Genomic DNA, 18,089 nt, shown 5'->3' on the forward strand with positions numbered 1-18,089 from the left:
TGATTTTTTTTGTGATTTTTATTTTTTTATTTTTTTTAGCTCATCAGCTGTCGTTAGTGTTAGTATATCTTATGTGTGATCGGAACAATTCTTCTTCCACTGTGGCCCAGGGAAGCCAAGAGATTGGACACCCCTAAGTTAGCCCTTAGAGAATAATGCCTAATGGCATGATGATAATGGCAGTTGTCAAGGGAGGGAAGTATAATGAAGTGTATCTGACCGCCCATCATGTTAGAACTGCCTAATGGTGGTTCTAATGGGTTCTCCTTGCCCAATGCCTAGACAGAACCAATTTATCAAGATGGGAATTGCAATAGAGAAAGAGTTTAATTCATGCAGAGCCAGCTCTATGGGAAACCAGAATTTTATTATTACTCAAACCCATCTTACTGAAAACTCAGGGATTGGGGTTTTTAAGGATAATTTGGTAGGTAGGGGGCCAGAAGGTGGGGAGTGCTGATTGGTCAGGTTGGAGGCAAAATCATAGAATCATGACTCTTCAAAGCTGTCCTCTTGCACCGAGTCACTTCCTAGGTGGGAGCCACAAGACCAGATGAGCCAGTTCATTGATGTGGGTGGTGTCAGCTGATCCATCTAGTTCAGGGTTTGCAGAATATCTCAAGCATTGATCTTCAGTTTGACAATAATGGTATTACCTCCAGGAACAATTTGGGGAGGTTCCGAATTTTGCAGCCTCCAGCTATGTGACTTCTAAACCTTAATTTCTAATTTTTTTTTTTTTTTTTTTTTTTTGGGATGGAGTTTCACTCTTGTTGCCCAGGCTGGAGTGCAGTGATGCAATCTCAGCTCACTGCAACTTCTGCCTCCTGGGTTCAAGTGATTCTCCTGCCTCAGCTTCCCTAGTAGCTGGGATTACAAGCATGCGCCACCATGTCCGGCTAATTTTGTATTTTTAGTAGAAACGGGCTTTCACCATTTTGGTGAACTCCTGACCTCAGGTGGTCTCGAACTCCTGACCTCAGGTGATCCACCAACCTCGGCTTCCCAAAGTGCTGGGATTACAGGTGTGAGCCACCATGCCCGGCCAATTTCTAATTTTGTAGTTAATTTATTAGTCCTGCAAAGGTACTCTAGTCCCCAGACAGGAGGGGGGTTTGTTTTGGGAAAGGTAAACTAAAAACTAAGTTAAACTATAAGCTGAGTTCCCACCAGTGCTGTGGCTCATGCCTCTAATCCCAGCACTTTGGGAGGCTGAGGCAGGTGGATAGCTTGAGCTCAGGAGTTCGAGACTAGCCTGGCAACATGGCAAAAGCCCTTCTCTACAAAAAAAATTAGCCAGGTGTGGTGGTGCATGCCTGTGGTCCCAGCTACTCGGGAGGCTGAGGCCAGAGGATAGCTTGAGCCTGGGAGGTGGAGGCTGCAGTGAGCTGAGATTGCACCACTGTACTCCAGCCTGAGTGACAGAGCGAGACCCTGTCTTAAAAAATAAATAAATAAATAAAATTTTTAAAAAGTTCTTAAGGATTATTTTCAGTAAGCTGTGAAATATCTTTGTGAAATGCACTGTTCTGACTCGAGATACATTTCTATCTAAAGAATTTTGCTCCATTTGATGTAGTCAAAGAGTTTTTTTACTGGACACTGGTGATTCACACCTTTTTTACTCTCCTGGTTTTTCTAGATTCTGTGATTAACACCTTTCTGTGTTTTAAAAACTTGAAGTATAACCTTTTAATTTTTTCTTAAATTACATAAATGCATACCTTTCTCATTTAAAATTTGGAATTGTAAACTTGGAAATATAGAAAAATGTTCCAACCTGTTTGTTTATTTATTTGTTTTTGAGACAAGGTCTTGCTCTGTCACCCAGGCTGGAGTACAGTGGAATGATCATGGCTCACTGTACCCTTAACCTCTCAGGCTCAAGCAGTCCTGCTGCCCCACCTTCCTGGGTAGCTGGGACTACAGGCGCATGCCACCATGCCTGGCTAATTTTTAAAATTTTTGTATAGAAATGAGGTCTTCCTATGTTGATCAGACTGGTCTCAAACTGCTGGGCTCTAGGGATACTCCCACCTTTGCCTCCCAAAGTGTTGGGCTTACAAGTGTAAGCCACTGCCCCTGGTCTCAAGTGTTTTAGTATTTGCCGTTAAATGATCATCATTCTTTATGTCTGGCATATTTTTGTATGATATAAACTTAGAAATTATAACTTATTTTTTATCTTAGATTGCATCTTGGATTGGATGCTTCCTAAGGTTACCTTATGCCCATTAGTAATAATTTCTGGTGACATTTTCAAATGTTGGCACACTCTGTTTATATTGTGGGAATTCTTTTTAGACAGGCATTTTGATTTTCCGATCCTTTTTCTTTCCTTCTTCCCAACTTTCATTTTGATGTTTTTTCTTTTTTTTTGAGGAAGAATAGCTTTTAGGCATTTAGGTTGGTGACATGTATTTGAATAGACTGAGATCTCCTATATATCTCATTATAATATCCATGGTTTTAGTTACAAATGAGAAACAATTTGAAGAGTTTTATGACCATGGTTGCATTTTTTTCAGTTATTTTCAATGAATTGACATTTGTTTCTAGTTTAAACTTTGAAAAGATACGTAAGTGAGACTGATAAAAGACTAGAAAGCTTACTTAGTGGTGGAGAAAGTTGTCAAATATATGATACAGTTCTAAATAAAAATTATAGAATATTTTCTTTATAGTCGTCTGTTGTGTTACTGATAGAGATTAAGACTAATACTGTTTTTCTTCTTAATTTTACAGAGTTAATAGAGTGGATACAACCTTGCTGAAGATGAAGAATATACAATATTGAGGATATTTTTTTCTTTTTTCTTTCAAGTCTTGATTTGTGGCTTACCTCAAGTTACCACTTTTCAGTCAAGTCTGTTTGTTTGCTTCTTAAGAAATGTTTTTTACAATCTCAAGAAAAAATATGTCCCAGAAATTGAGTTTACTGTTGCTTGTATTTGGACTCATTTGGGGATTGATGTTACTGCACTATACTTTTCAACAACCAAGACATCAAAGCAGTGTCAAGTTACGTGAGCAAATACTAGACTTAAGCAAAAGATATGTTAAAGCTCTAGCAGAGGAAAATAAGAACACAGTGGATGTCGAGAACGGTGCTTCTATGGCAGGATATGGTAAGATAACCGTAGAATATTTCTAGTCTCCTCCAATCCCTGTTTAAAGATGGTTTTGGAAATTGAACTGATTGCTCATGCATAGGTCTTTGCAAAGTAATTTTTTCTTGACTTTTTATTATGAAAATTTCAAATGTACTGAAAAATAGAGATACTATGATAAATACGTACATATTCATCATCCAGACTTAACAGTTATTAACATTTGGCAACATTTGTTTTATCTAATTGTTGAAGAATATTTAAACTATAGAAATTATGACATTTCGCTGCTAGATATGTATCGCTGAAAAAAATGTATGTTGGAGACCGGGCGTGATGGCTCACGCCTGTAATCCCAGCACTTTGGGAGGCCAAGGCGGACGGATCACGAGGTCAGGAAATCGAGACCATCCTGGCTAACACGGTAAAACCCCGTCTCTACTGAAAATACAAAAACAAATTAGCCAGACATGGTGGCACGTGCTTGTAGTCCCAGCTACTCGGGAGGTTGAGGCAGGAGAATCATTTGAACCTGGGAGGCGGAGGTTGCAGTGAGCTGAGATCGCGCCGCTGCACTCCATCCTGGGTGGTAGAGCAAGACTTCACCTCAAAAAAAAAAAAAAAAAAAAAAAAAAGTATCTTGGGCTGGTGTTGATGGCTCACATCTGTAATCTCAGTACTTTTTGGGGCCAAGGTGGGAAGATTGCTGGAGCCCAGGAGTTTGAGACTGGCCTAGTAGCCTAGGCAACATAGTGAGACCGCTACTAAAAATACAAACAAAAAATCAGCTGGGCATGGTGGCAGGTGCCTGTAATCCCAGCTACTCGGGAAACTGAGGCAGGATGAGGCAGGAGAATCGCTTGAACCCAGGAGGGGGAGGTTGCGGTGAGTCGAGATTGTGCCACTGAATTCTAGCTTGGGTGACAGAGTTAGACTCCATCTCAAAAAAAAAAACAAAGAAAAAAGAAAAAAAAAATTAGCCAGGCATGGTGATACACACCTGTAGTCTTAGCTAGTCGGGAGGCTGAGGTGGGAAGATGGCTTGAGCCCAGGAGGTCAAGGATACAGTGAGCCATGTCTGCACCACTGTACTCCAGCCTAGGCAAGAGAGTGAGACCTCATCTCTTAAGAAAAGTCTAAAAAAATGACCTTCTTGGACATAATACAATACCATTATCACACCTAGTTTATATTTAAATTTTCCTGATTATCCTAATATAAGCCATCAATTGTATAGCATTTATTATTTCCTAAGAAGCAGGTTTTGCCTATATATCTCCAGTATTGTTTATTGCTGTTCTCCCTTTCACATTACTGGGTCCTGTTGTGTTTTAAGTTTCTTATCATGACATGTTCTTTCTTTCCTTTAAGACTTAAAAAGGAGAGAGAACAGATAGTATGGTTCTGTCTGGAACAATGTATATACATGAATGTGTGGACATTTTCTCTGTTTAAGTTTTGTTTGTTTAATTAAAAGTTATGGCTGGGCACAGTGGCTCACATCTGTAACCCCAGCATTTTGGGAGGCTGAGGTAGGTGGATTGCTTGAGTCCAGGAGTTTGAGACCAGCCTGGGCAACATAGTGAAACCATTTCTCTACAGAAAATACAAAAGTTAGTGGGGCATGGTGGTGTGCACTTGTAGTTCCAGCTACTTGGGAGGTTCAGGTGGGACAACTGCTTGAGCCTGGGAGGTTGAGGCTGCAGCAAGGTGTGATCACACGCCACTGCACTTAAGCCTGGGTGACAGAGTGAGACCCTGTCTCAAAAAAAAAAGTGATACATGCATGTATTTAAATAATCAAAGTGTGTTATGATTCCTGTAATGAAAAAGGGCAGTTTTTTCTACTCCCAAAAGTCCTCAAATTTCCTTTTCTTTAGAGCCACCGATTTTAAATTCTTTCATCTCATTTTTTTGGTGATTATTTCTGCATCTAAATAATATGCTCTGTGAGCTCCTTTCCGATTTTTCAGTTATAGGTGTTATCTGTTAACTTCTCATTATGCAAGGTGAGAGTTTAGCTTTCTTTCTCACCTAAAAATGCATTCCATCCACCCCCCAGGCTGTTGTCACATCCATATCCTTCTTATCCTTTCATTTTCCCTTCATAATTTTGTTTAGAATAATATTCAGTATTTATACGATTATGACCATGTTGATGGTATTCATTATTGAGCCATGTAAAGGCATACCTCAGAGATACTGTGGATTCTGTTCCAAACCACACAATAAAGTGAATGTCACAATAAGCAAGTCACACAGATCTTTTGGTTTCCCAGTGCATATAAAAGTTAAGTTTATACTGTAATCTCTTAAGTGTGCAGTAGCATTATGTCTTAAAAAACAATGTACATACCTTAATTGAAAATACTTTATTGCTAAAATATGCCAAAAATCATCTGAGCCTTCAGCAAGTCATAATCCTTTTGCTAGTGGAGGATCTTGCCTTGATGTCAAAGGTTGCTGACTGATCAGGGTGGTGGTTGCTGAAGGTTGGGGTGGCTGTGGCAATTTCATAAAATGAGACAATAATGAAGTTTGCCACATTGATGGACTCTTCTTTTCATGAAAGATTTTTTTTGTAGCATGGATTATTTGATAGGATTTTACCTACGGTAGAACTTCTTTCAAAATTGGAGTCAATCCACACAAATCCTACTGCTGCCTTGTCAATAAAGTTTACATAATATTCTAAATCCTTTGTTGTCATTTCAACAGTGTCCACAACATCTTCACCAGTAGATTCCATCTCAAAAAACTACTTTCTTTGCTCTTCCATAAGAGCAGCTCCTCATCTGTTCAAGTCTTATCATGAGATTGCGGCAATTCAGTCTCGTTTTCAGGCTCTACTTTTAATTCTGCAGTTACTTCTTCCACTGAAGTCTTGAACCCCTCAAAGTCATCCATGAGGGTTGGAATCACCTTCTAATTTATTCATTCATTCTTATAAATGTTGACATTTTTACCTCCTTTCATGAATCATGAATATTATTAATGGCATCTAGAATAGTGAATCCTTTCCAGAAGGCTTTCAGTTTACTTCGTCTAGACCCATCAGCTCTGGCCTTATGGAATGTATTTCTTAAATAATAAGACTTAAAAGTCCAAATGACTCCTTTATCGATGGGCAGGAGAATGGATGTTGTGTTAGCAGCCATGAAAATATTAATCTTCTTGTACATCTTCAGAGCTGTTGGGTGACTGGGCACATTGTCAAGGAGCAGTAATATTTTGAAAGGAATCGTTTTTTCTGAACAGTGGGTCTCAACAGTAGGTCTTAGTGGGCTTAAAATGTTCAGTAACTCATTCTGTAAACATACGTTGTCACCCAGGCTTTCTTGTTCCATTTATAGAGCACAGGCAGAATAGATTTAGCATAATTCATAAGGGCTCTAGGATTTTCAGCATGATAAATGAGCATTGGTTTCAACTTTAAGTCACCAGATGCATTACCCCTAAGAAGAAAGTCAGCCTGTGGTTTGAAGCTTTGAAGTCAGGCATTGACTTCTCCTCACTAGCTATGAAAATCCTAGATGGCATCTTCTTCCTAGAGAAGAATGTTTTGTCTACACTGAAAATTTGTTACTTAGTACAGCCACCTTCATCAATGATCTTAGCTAGGTCTTCTAGATAACTTGCTGCAGATTCTCCATTAGCACTTGCTGCTTCACCTTGCACTTGAATCTTATGGAAATCGCTTTTTTCCTTAAACTTCAAAAGCAACCTCTGCTAGCTTCCAGCTCTTCTTCTGCAGGTTCCTAACCTCTCTTAGCCTTCATAGAATTGAAGAGAGTTGGGGTCTTGCTCTGGATTAGGCTTTGGCTTAAGAAAATGTTGTGGCTGCTTTGATGTTTTATCCAGACCACTCAAACTTTCTTCATTTCAGCAGTAAAGCTGTTTTTCTTTCTTATTGTTCATGTGTTCCCTGGAGTAGCACTTTTAATTCTCTTCAAGAACTTTTCCTTTGCAGTCACAAGTTGGCTGTTTGGCACAAGGCCTAGCTTTCAGCCTATCTCAGCTTTCAACATGCCTTCCTCACTAAATTTAATCATTTCTGGCTTTTAGTTTAAAGTGAGAGAAAAGGGACTCTTCCTTACACTTGAACACTTAGAAGCCATTGTAGGGTTATTAATTGGCCTAATTTCAATATTGTTATGTCTAAGGGAATAGGGAGGCCTGAAGAGAGGGAGAGAGACAGAGGAAAGGCCAGTGGATGCAGCAGTCAGAACACATGTAACATTTATGAATTAAGTCTGCTGTCTTATATAGATAGAATTCAAGGTGTCCCAAAACAGTTCCAATGGTAACATCAGCAATTGCTGATCAGCTCACCATGGCAGATACAAGAATAATGAAAAAGTCTGAAATACGATGAGAATTACTAAAATATGACAGAGACACAAAGTGAGCAGATATTGTTAGAAAGATGGCACCAATAGACTTGCTCCATGCAGAGTTGCTGCAAACATTCAATTGTAAAAACACAATATCTGTAAAGTGAAGTGCAATAAAACAGTGTATTCCTCTATTACATTATGGTTACTTTCCTATAAACTTTTTCACCCTAGAGTTTAATAAGTATCAATTTTTGCTTCTTTGCCTAGTTTTCTACTGCATCCCCCTACAGTTGTTTAAATATTCTCCTAGCATATTCAGACACATTAGGTATTTTAGCACTTTCTTTATATTGAAGAAATCTTTCCTGATGCCTTCCAATCAGCTCTGGCCTGGACTGTTTGCTCTCTAGGATTGCAGCAGTGAATTGTTTTAAGATCACAATTTGTCATCATCTTGTAGATTTCTTTTACTCCTCTATTATATTGGATCTCCTATTTTCTAGAATTTTTAAGCTTCCTCTTTATTGGTTATCCCCTGATTTTAAGGGAACAGATCTTCTGGTAGGTTCCTGAGAAAGATGCAGATAGGTAAAAGTTTTGAGTTCTTGTATATCTTGAAAAGATCTTTTTCCCCTCAACCCTCATGCTTCATTGTAAGTTTGGCTGGGTATAGAAATAATTTTCCTTGAGATGGAAATAATTTTCCTTGAGATTTTAAAGGCTCTGCTCTGTTCTGTTTTACTCCTCATCCCCCCAGGTTCCAGTGTTCTTTTTGAGAAGCTGATGCTCTTCTTTATCCTTTTTATGTGACTTAATTTTTGGAATCTTGTAAGGTCTGTGTCCCATACCATTCTAAAATTTCTCAATGATATGACTGGGTATGGGTCTCTTTCGTACATGTGTTGGGCCCTCAGTGGGACATCCTGCAATTTATGTCATTCAGTTCTGGGATATTTTCTTAATTTATTAATTTGATTTCTGTGTTTTTCATTCACTCTTTCTGGCATTCTGTTAATTCAGCATTTGGGCTCTCTGGACTGTTGTCCTCCAGTTTTCCCTTATTTATTTTCCATTTCTGTCTTTTTACTTCATTTTTTGAGACGATTTCCTTAGCTTAATTTCCAAATCTTTATGGAGTTTTTAATCTCATCTAATATTTTTAATTTCTAAGAGCTATCTTTTGGGCTGGGCGCGGTGGCTCACCCCTGTAATCCTAGCTAGGGTGAGCCTTTGGGAGGCTGGGCAGGTGGGTCACTTGAGGTTAGGAGTTCGAGATCAGCCTGGCCGACATGGTGAAACCCCATCTCTACTAAAAATACGAAAATTATCTGGACGTGGTGGCACACACCTGTAATCCTAGCTACTCGGGAGGCTGAGGCAGGAGAATCACTTGAATCCAGGAGACGGAGGTTGCAGTGAGCCGAGATTGCACCACTGCACTCTAATCTGGGAAACAGAGTGAGATGCTGTCTCCAAAAAAAAAAAAAAAAAAAAAAAAAAAGAAAAGAAAAAAAGCTGTCTTTTGTTACATCTCTGAGGTTATCAATGGTAGCTTTTCTGAAGCGTTTTTATGTTTCTTCCAGATATATCTGGTGATCCTTATTCTTTGTCTGTATTTGAGAAATGAGGCACTAAAAGGTTGATGGCAAATGCTGAGCTTTTGTGTGGTATTCACTATAGGATGATCTGGCTGGGACATTTCTTTGGGTATATCCTTAATATTTACAATGACTTCTCATACCAACTACCTGCAGTTAGGCCTGCAGTAAGGGCACAGTGCTCCACAAGACTGCCCTCACTTCAGACACCAGCCACTAGTTAGGGTATTCCCAGGCCACTTTCACTTCTGATCAAGTGGCTACAAATTTGTGGGTTATTACCTCCTCATGTTTGACGATTCACTAGATTGACCCATAAAACTCACTGAAAAGTACTGTGCATCACTTTTGATATAAATACTTTATTTTCAATCTGTAATTGAATTTGTGGATGCAGAACCCACAGATACAGAGATCTAACTAAGGGACATGAAAATCCATGGATTTTGGTATCCGTGGTGGGTCCTAGAACCAATTCCCTACAGATACAGAGAGCCAAGTATACTTACTATTACAGTTTTAGTGTAGAAGGAGGATAGATGCTAGAGCCAGCCAAAGGGAGATACGCATAGGACAAGGTCTGGGAGGGTACGAGATGCAGTTTCTGTTGTCCTCTCTTCATAGAACCAGGACACATTACCCTCCTGGCATATCCAACACACATCAGTGTGTGATAATATGCAGAATATTGCCAACTAGGGAATCTCACCTGAACTTCAATGTACAGTTGTATTGGGGTCTCATTATGTAGGCATGATTGAATCATTGCCCACGTGGTTGAACTTAATCTCCACCCCTCCTCCCCTCCCTGGAAGTCAGCTGAAAATCCCCAACTCTCTAATCACATGGTTGTCCTTTCTGACATGGCCAGCTCCCCAACCCCCCATTCTGGGTCTTCCCATTAGCACAAAATATCTAGAGCCCCACTTTGAGTTGCCTCCTTAAGGTAAACTAACAGGTGTGGTCCCAGGGGCCTACCATGACTAATAAAGACATTCGTCACTCAGGAAATTCCAGGCACTTAGTGGCTACCTCCCAAGAACTGGAGACAAAGATCAGCTAAAATTTTTTTTTTTTTTAATCTTGCTCTGTTGCTCAGGCTGGTGTGCAGTGGTGCAATCTTGGCTCACTGCAACATCCACCTCCTGGGTTCAAGTGACTCTCCTGCCTCAGCCTCCCGAGAACCTGGGACTATAGGCATGCATCACCGCGCCAGCTAATTTTTATGTTTTTTAGTAGAGATGAGGTTTTACCATGTTCAAGGCCAGGTTGACCTTGAACTCCTGACCTCATGTGATCCACCTGCCTCCACCTCCCAGAGTGCTGGGATTACAGGGGTGAGCCAGCACGCTTGGCCTAAATTTTTTATTACACAGTATCAATGTATTTTATTCCTTTGAGATGATCTCTAATATCAGTATATTTAGGTTTCTCCTGTTGAGCTGGTCAGATACCCTGGAGAAGCACTTCCTGTCTGTTGCTGGAGAGTATAGGCCTGTAAGTGTTCTGGGATCTGAGTGAGAGAAAAAGGCTGGGCAAGGAAGAGTGATCTCAGCACTCACTACCTTCATTTACTCTTCCAGTTTCCAGTGTAAACCCAGGCCCTCAACTGCTCTATCCCCTTAGGAAAATACATCTCAGATCTTCTGCAGTGGGGGAGGTTTTGGAGTGGTGCACAGAATTTAAGGATGAAATTGCTTCATAGAAAATAGCTAATGCATGCTGGGCTTAATACCTACCTAGGTGATGGGTTGACAGGAGCAGCAAATCACCATGGCGCAGGTTTACCTATGTAACAAACCTGCACATCTGAAGAAACAGGAGTGTGGCGTGACCATGGGGAAGCAAAAGAAAACAAGGAAGTATGCAACCATGAAGCGCATGCTTAAACTCAGAGATCACAGGCTTAAAGAAAAGGATAGATTAAAACCTACGAAGAAAGAAGAAAAGGATCCCAGCGCATTAAAGGAAAGAGAAGTTCCCCAACACCCTTCCTGCTTATTTTTCCAATGTAATGCACAGCTGGGCCCACCTTACTACATCCTTGTTGATACCAACTTTATTTATTTTTTCTTTTTTTTTTTTTTAAATCTATTTTTATTATACTTTAAGTTCTAGGGTACACGTGCACAATGTGCAGGTTTGTTACATATGTATATATGTACCATGTTGGTGTGCTGCACCCATTAACTTGTCATTTACATTAGGTATATCTCCTAATGCTATCCCTCCCCCATCCCCCACCCCACAACAGACCCTGGTGTGTGATGTTCCCCTTCCTGTGTCCTAGTGTTCTCATTGTTCAGTTCTCACCTATGAGTGAGAAAATGCGGTGTTTGGTTTTCTGTCCTTGCGATAGTTTGCTGAGAATGATGGTTTCCAGCTTCATCCATGTCCGTACAAAGGACGTGAACTCATCCTTTTTTATGGCTGCATAGTATTCCATGGTGTATATGTGCCACATTTTCTTAATTCAGTCTATCATTGTTGGACATTTGGGTTGGTTCCAAGTCTTTGCTATTGTGAATAGTGCCGCAGTAAACATATGTGTGCATGTGTCTTTATAGCAGCATGATTTATAATCCTTTGGGTACGTACCCAGTAATGGGATGGTGGGGTCAAATGGTATTTCTAGTTCTAGATCCCTGAGGAATCGCCACACTGACTTCCACAATGGTTGAACTAGTTTACAGTCCCACCAACAGTGTAAAAATGTTCCTATTTCTCCACATCCTCTCCAGCACCTGTTGTTTCCTGACTTTTTAATGATCACCATTCTAACTGGTGTGAGATGGTATCTCATTGTGGTTTTGATTTGCATTTCTCTGATGGCCAGTGATGATGAGCATTTTTTCATGTGTTGGCTGCATAAATGTCTTCTTTTGAGAAGTGTCTGTTCATGTCCTTCACCCACTTTTTGATGGGGTTGTTTGCTTTTTTCTTGTAAATTTGTTTGAGTTCATTGTAGATTCTGGATATTAGCCCTTTGTCAGATGAGTAGGTTGTGAAAATTTTCTCCCATTTTGTAGGTTGCCTGTTCACTCTGATGGTAGTTTCTTTTGCTGTGCAGAAGCTCTTTAGGTTAATTAGATCCCATTTGTCAATTTTGTCTTTTGTTGCCATTGCTTTTGGTGTTTTAGACATGAAGTCCTTGCCCATGCCTATGTCCTGAATGGTATTGCCTAGGTTTTCTTCTAGGGTTTTTATGGTTTTAGGTCTGATGTTTAAGTCTTTAATCCATCTTGAATTGATTTTTGTGTAAGGTGTAAGGAAGGGATCCAGTTTCAGCTTTCTACATATGGCTAGCCAGTTTTCCCAGCACCATTTATTAAATAGGGAATCCTTTCCCCATTGCTTGTTTTTGTCAGGTTTGTCAAAGATCAGGTAGTTGTAGATGTGTGGTATTATTTCTGAGGGCTCTGTTCTGTTCCATTGGTATGTATCTCTGTTTTGGTACCAGTACCATGCTGTTTTGGTTACTGTAGTCTTGTAGTATAGTTTGAAGTCAGGTATTGTGATGCCTCCAGCTTTGGTCTTTTGGCTTAGGATTGACTTGGCAATGCGGGCTCTTTTTTGGTTCCATATGAACTTTAAAGTAGTTTTTTCCAATTCTGTGAAGAAAGTCATTGGTAACTTGATGGGGATGGCATTGAATCTATAAATTACCTTGGGCAGTATGGCCATTTTCACGATATTGATTCTTCCTATCCATGAGCATGGAATGTTCTTCCATTTGTTTGTATCCTCCTTTATTTCGTTGAGCAGTGGTTTGTAGTTCTCCTTGAAGAGGTCCTTCACATCGCTTGTAAGTTGGATTCTTAGGTATTTTATTCTTTTTGTAGTGATTGTGAATGGGAGTTCACTCATGATTTGGCTCTCTGTTTGTCTGTTGTTGGTGTATAAGAATGCTTGTGATTTTTGCACATTGATATTGTATCCTGAGACTTTGCTGAAGTTGCTTATCAGCTTAAGGAGATTTTGGGCTGAGATGATGGGGTTTTCTAGATATACAAGCATGTCATCTGCAAACAGGGACAATTTGACTTCCTCTTTTCCTAATTGAATACCCTTTATTTCCTTCTCCTGCCTAATTGCCCTGGCCAGAACTTCCAACACTATGTTGAATAGGAGTGGTGAGAGAGGGCATCCCTGTCTTGTGCCAGTTTTCAAAGGGAATGCTTCCAGTTTTTGCCCATTCAGTATGATATTGGCTGTGGGTTTGTCATAAATAGCTCTCATTATTTTGAGATAATGTTCCATCAGTACCTAGTTTATTGAGAGTTTTTAGCGTGAAGGGCTGTTGAATTTTGTCAAGGGCCTTTTCTGCATCTATTGAGATAATCATGTGGTTTTTGTCTTTGGTTCTGTTTATATGCTGGATTATGTTCATTGATTTGTGTATGTTGAACCAGGCTTGCATCCCAGGGATGAAGCCCACTTGATCAAGGTGGATAAGCTTTTTGGTGTGCTGCTGGATTCAGTTTGCCAGTGTTTTATTGAGGATTTTTGCATGGTTGTTCATCAGGGATATTGGTCTAAAATTCTCTTTTTTTGTTGTGTCTCTGCCCGGCTTTGGTATCAGGATGATGCTGGCCTCATAAAATGAATTAGGGAGGATTCCCCCTTTTTCAGTTGATTGGAATAGTTTCAGAAGGAATGGTAACAGCTCCTCCTTGTACCTCTGGTAGAATTCAGCTGTGAATCCGTCTGGTCCTGGACTTTTTTTGGTTGGTAAGCTATTAATTATTGCCTCAATTTCAGAGCCTGTTGTTGGTGTATTCAGAGATTCAGCTTCTTCCTGGTTTAATCTTGGGAGGGTGTATGTGTCAAGGAATTTATCCATTTCTTCTAGATTTTCTAGTTTATTTGTGTAGAGGTGTTTATAGTATTCTCTGGTGGTAGTTTGTATTTCTGTGGGATCAGTGGTGATCTCTCCTTTATCATTTTTTATTGCACCTATTTGACTCTTCTCTGATACCAACTTTATCAACTTCTCCTTAAAAGAGAAACTGGATTTAGTGCAGTCAACGATGGACTGTCTGTATGCCAGGTGTATCCCTTGTATAACTGATTGTGTAATGGCTGAAATTGAGAAATTGGGGCAGAAGTATCGAGTGGCTCTAAGGATAGCCAAGGATCCAAGGTTTTGTACACACAAAGGAACCCATGCAGATGACTGCTTAGTACAGAGAGTAGCTCAGCATAAATGTTACATTGTAGCCACAGTTGACCCTTAAGATTCCTGGAGTTCCTATCATGTACATTTCTAACCATAGATACAACATTGAATGGTTGCCAGATGATTATGGAGCCCCTCCATTCTAAATCTTACAAGACACAATTCCTCTGCCTTTCTGCAACCAATGTTCTCTTGTTGCGAGTTCATTACACATGCAGTAGCATGAATTATTATTCTGTTGACCTGTTTGCTCTGCTGTGAGCTGAGGATGGTTAAATATGCTCACTCTTTTTTTTTTTTTTTTTTTGAGATGAAGTTTTGCTCTTGTTGCCCAGACTGGAGTGCCATGGCACAATCTCAGCTCACTGCAGCCTCTGCCTCCCGGGTTCAGGCGGTTCTCCTGCCTTAGCCTCCCAAGTGGCTGGGATTGCAGGCTCGTGCCACTATGCCCAGCTGATTTTTTTTTTTTTTTTGGTATTTTTAGTAGAGAGAAAAACTTTCGTATTTTTAGTACAGAAAAATATGCCTCAGCCTCCCAAGGTGCTGGGATTGCAGGCATGAGCCACTGTGCCTGGCCTGCTCACTTTTTGATGCTGTTTTGAAATTGATATTTTGTCTCATAAAAATTTTAGACCAGGCATGGTGGCTGATGCCTGTGGTACAGCACTTTGAGAGGCCGAGGTGGGCGGATCATCTGAGGTCAGGAGTTTGAGACCAGCCACGACAACATGGCGAAACCCCATCTGTACTAAGAATACAAAGTTGGCCAGGTGTGGTGTTGCTTGCCTATAGTCCCTGCTGCTGTGGAGGCTGAGGCAGGAGAGTCACTTGAACCCAGAAGGCAGAGGTTGTGGTGGGCCGAAGTTGTGCCACTGCATTCCAGCCTAGGTGACAGAGTGAGACTGTCTCAAAAAAAAAAAAAAAAAAAGTTTAATGATGGTCAAAGGGTACAAAATCTCAGACAGGAAGAATATGTTTTATACTTTATTGAGTTCTGTTGTTCAGTGTGGTGCATATACTTAATAATGGGGTATTATACATTTCAAAATTGATGTTCTCATCACAGAAATATATTTGAAGTATTGGATATGTTAACTAGCTTGATTTAATTATTCCATATTGTATCCACAATTTATGACATCACTTCGTAACCCATAAATTTATACAATTATAAATTGTCGATTTACAGTAAAAAATTTTTGTTGTATCTTTTTAGGAATAAAAAACCCCTGCACATCCTGCACATATATCCCAGAACTTTGCACCTAGTCCTTCTAGGTTTTTAGTCCTTTCTTTACCTCTGTTTTCAGTAGTACATGGTGTAAAATTTCTGGGACCTTTCGGGGTAGGATTCTGTGGAGAAAACAGGATTGCTTCTTGGCTTTTCTTACTTCTCATTAAAGATTTAGCTTTCTCAGTTCTGCTAAGTCAGTTACCATTCAGCCCTGGAGTTTTGTTACTGTGGTCTCCTTTCTTGTTTGTTATCTTTAGCCTTGTGGATTTGTGCTTAAAAACAAAAAGAGAAAAACAGTTCACTGTTTTTGTGGGTACCTAGACTAAGCTTATTCTAAATGCCTGTGTTCACTTTACCATCTTTACCTGGGAATGCCCTGGACACATATTTTTCCTTCTTCCCTTCATGATGATTTTCCTGAAATAATGATGGTTAGTGTGGTCTCAAATTCCTGGCCTCATGTCGTCCTTCCACCTCGGCCTCTCGAAGTGCTGGGATTACAGGCATGAGCCACCCTGGCCAGCCAGATATTACAGAAACAGATAACATAAATAAGCAAAAGTAGAGCAGAGGTAATTTCAGTTAATTTGGTATATATCAGCATTTGGCTATATATTTTCTTAAAGGGCTATGTCATAACTATTTTCAGTTTTGTGGGTTGTATATGGTGTCTGTTATAATAAATGAGCATGCCTATTTCCTAATAAAACTGTATTTTCAAAGATAGGTGGCCATTCAGCTGTAGTTTTCCAACCTGTGGTACATATGCACGCATATTCCAACACATTGCTTTATTTTGAACAAAAATGGCATCGTACTGTACATGTTGGTTTTGCAACTTATTTTCACTAAGTTACTGTAAATATACTTCCATTTTATACACATAGGTCTATTTTATCCTTTTTAATGACAATATTATTTCATTTTATTTTAATTTTTGAGACAGGATCTCATGCTCTTGTCCAGACAGGAGTGTAGTGGAGTGATCATAGCTCAGTATAACCTCAAATTCCTGGGCTCAGGTGATCCCCCCACCTTAGCCACCCAAGTAGCTGAGACTACAGGTGTGCTCCACCCTGCCGGGCTAATTTTTTGTTGTTGTTGTCGAGTCAGGGTCTCACTGTGTTGCCCAGCATATTCTCAAACTTCTGGAATCAAGCGATCCTCCCACCTTGGCTTCCCAAAGTGCTCGGATTACAGATGTGAGCTACTATGCCTGGCCTATTATCTCATTTTATAAATGTCTTTCGTTTACTTCTCTAATGATGAATAATTTGGTGCTGGCCTTTTTTTGTGTGTTTTATTTAGTGCTGTGGTGTATTTGTGTGTATGAAATATATATGTGTGTATATGTATTTCATATTTGTGTGAATGTTTAAGAATAGATTACCTAATTGTGGAATTTTGGGGTCAAGGATGTGCACACGTTAAATTTAATAGACATTTGTCAGATTGCCCTCCAGAATGGTTCTACCAATTTACATTCTTACTATACCACTTTCCCATCAGTGGGAAGGTGACCATTTATATGCAGACTTTGACCAATTCTATTTAATTTTAAATGGCATTTAGTTGTTTGCTTTTGGATTTATTTGCTTTCAGGGGAGGTTAAAAGTTTTTTTAAATGTTTGTTGGCTGTTTGTATTTCTTGTACATATGAGAATGTGAATTATTTGAGTCACTTGACAATTTTTCTCCTGGGAAATTTGTTTATTTCTTATTTGACTGATTTTTTTTTTTTTTTTTTTTTGAGGCAGAGTCTTGCTCTGTCGCCCAGGCTGGAGTGCAATGGCGCTCTCTCAGCTCACTGCAAGCTCTGCCTCCCAGGTTCGTGCCGTTCTCCTGCCTCAGCCTCCCGAGTAGCTGGTACTACAGGCGCCTGCCACTACACCTAGCTAATTTTTTTGTATTTTTAGTAGAGACGGGGTTTCACTATGTTAGCCAGGATGGTCTCGATCTCCTGACCTCGTGATCCACCCGCCTCGGCCTCCCAAAGTGTTGGGGTTACAGGCGTGAGCCACCGCTCCCGGCCTTGACTGATTCTTTATAAAGATGCTAATGCTGTCATGTGTTACAGAGGTTTTTCTTTTGATTTTCAGTTGCCTAATAACTGGGTGTGCTGTTTTAAAATTTTATGTAGTAAAATACATTTTTATGATTTAGTTTTGTGCTGAAAATTTTTTTCTCCATAACTTATATTCTAATGTATTATGCTTTTAGTTGTTTTTTGTTTGTTTTACATTTATAGTTGTAATACAGTTGGGACTTCTGGTGTAAGCAGTAAGATGCAGCTTCTTTTCTCCAGATGAGTTAGCCAGTTATTCTAGTTTCATTATTTGAATTTCTTCCTTGGCTCCATTAATTTGAAATAGGAGTATAAATTATAATAAGATTAGAATTCTACAATAACTTAAACCTTTAGCCATCTATAGAAACCATTTATCCATAGCCTTTCATTACTATACAAATAAGCTAGTCAATCAAAAATATTTATTGAATGGACCTCTTTTGAGCTGTTTATCCTATTTTTTCCAGTTGGTAAAATAAACATAAGCTAATATATTTTTTTAATGGAAATTAAAAAAATATTTATTTTAGGTTTGGGGGTACATGTGAAGATTTGTTAGATAA

The 18,089-nt window shown here is 39.5% G+C and overlaps 2 protein-coding genes across 5 annotated transcripts in view; both read left to right on the forward strand.

The window, feature by feature from the left end:
- CCDC126 (coiled-coil domain containing 126) overlaps positions 1-18,089 on the forward strand; it is a 44,923-nt gene that overhangs the window by 11,679 nt on the left and 15,155 nt on the right. For all 4 annotated transcript variants that reach the window (XM_019030329.3, XM_019030330.3, XM_019030328.4 and 1 more), the window contains one exon: positions 2,746-3,128. In XM_019030329.3, coding sequence (XP_018885874.1) covers positions 2,891-3,128 — 238 coding nt within the window. In that variant the 5' untranslated portion in view covers positions 2,746-2,890. The remainder of the gene's footprint in view (positions 1-2,745; positions 3,129-18,089) is intronic.
- On the forward strand, positions 10,774-14,282 carry LOC109027573 (rRNA-processing protein FCF1 homolog). The gene is made up of 2 exons (XM_019030327.4): positions 10,774-11,093; positions 14,018-14,282. The coding sequence occupies exons 1-2, from the start codon at positions 10,819-10,821 to the stop codon at positions 14,280-14,282; spliced, it is 540 nt and encodes a 179-aa protein (XP_018885872.3). The 5' UTR covers positions 10,774-10,818.

The sequence above is a fragment of the Gorilla gorilla genome, chromosome 6 (genome assembly GCF_029281585.2).
Source record: "Gorilla gorilla gorilla isolate KB3781 chromosome 6, NHGRI_mGorGor1-v2.1_pri, whole genome shotgun sequence".
Taxonomy (NCBI): Eukaryota; Metazoa; Chordata; class Mammalia; order Primates; family Hominidae; genus Gorilla; species Gorilla gorilla.

What these genes read in the sequence shown, in the direction of transcription:
- LOC109027573 (XM_019030327.4), top strand. Translation starts at nt 10,819, where the DNA reads ATGGCGCAGGTTTACCTATGTAACAAACCTGCACATCTGAAGAAACAG. An exon ending in CCACCTTACTACATCCTTGT is followed by an intron (nt 11,094 to 14,017) that starts TGATACCAACTT and finishes TTGACTCTTCTC; the next exon opens with TGATACCAACTTTATCAACT.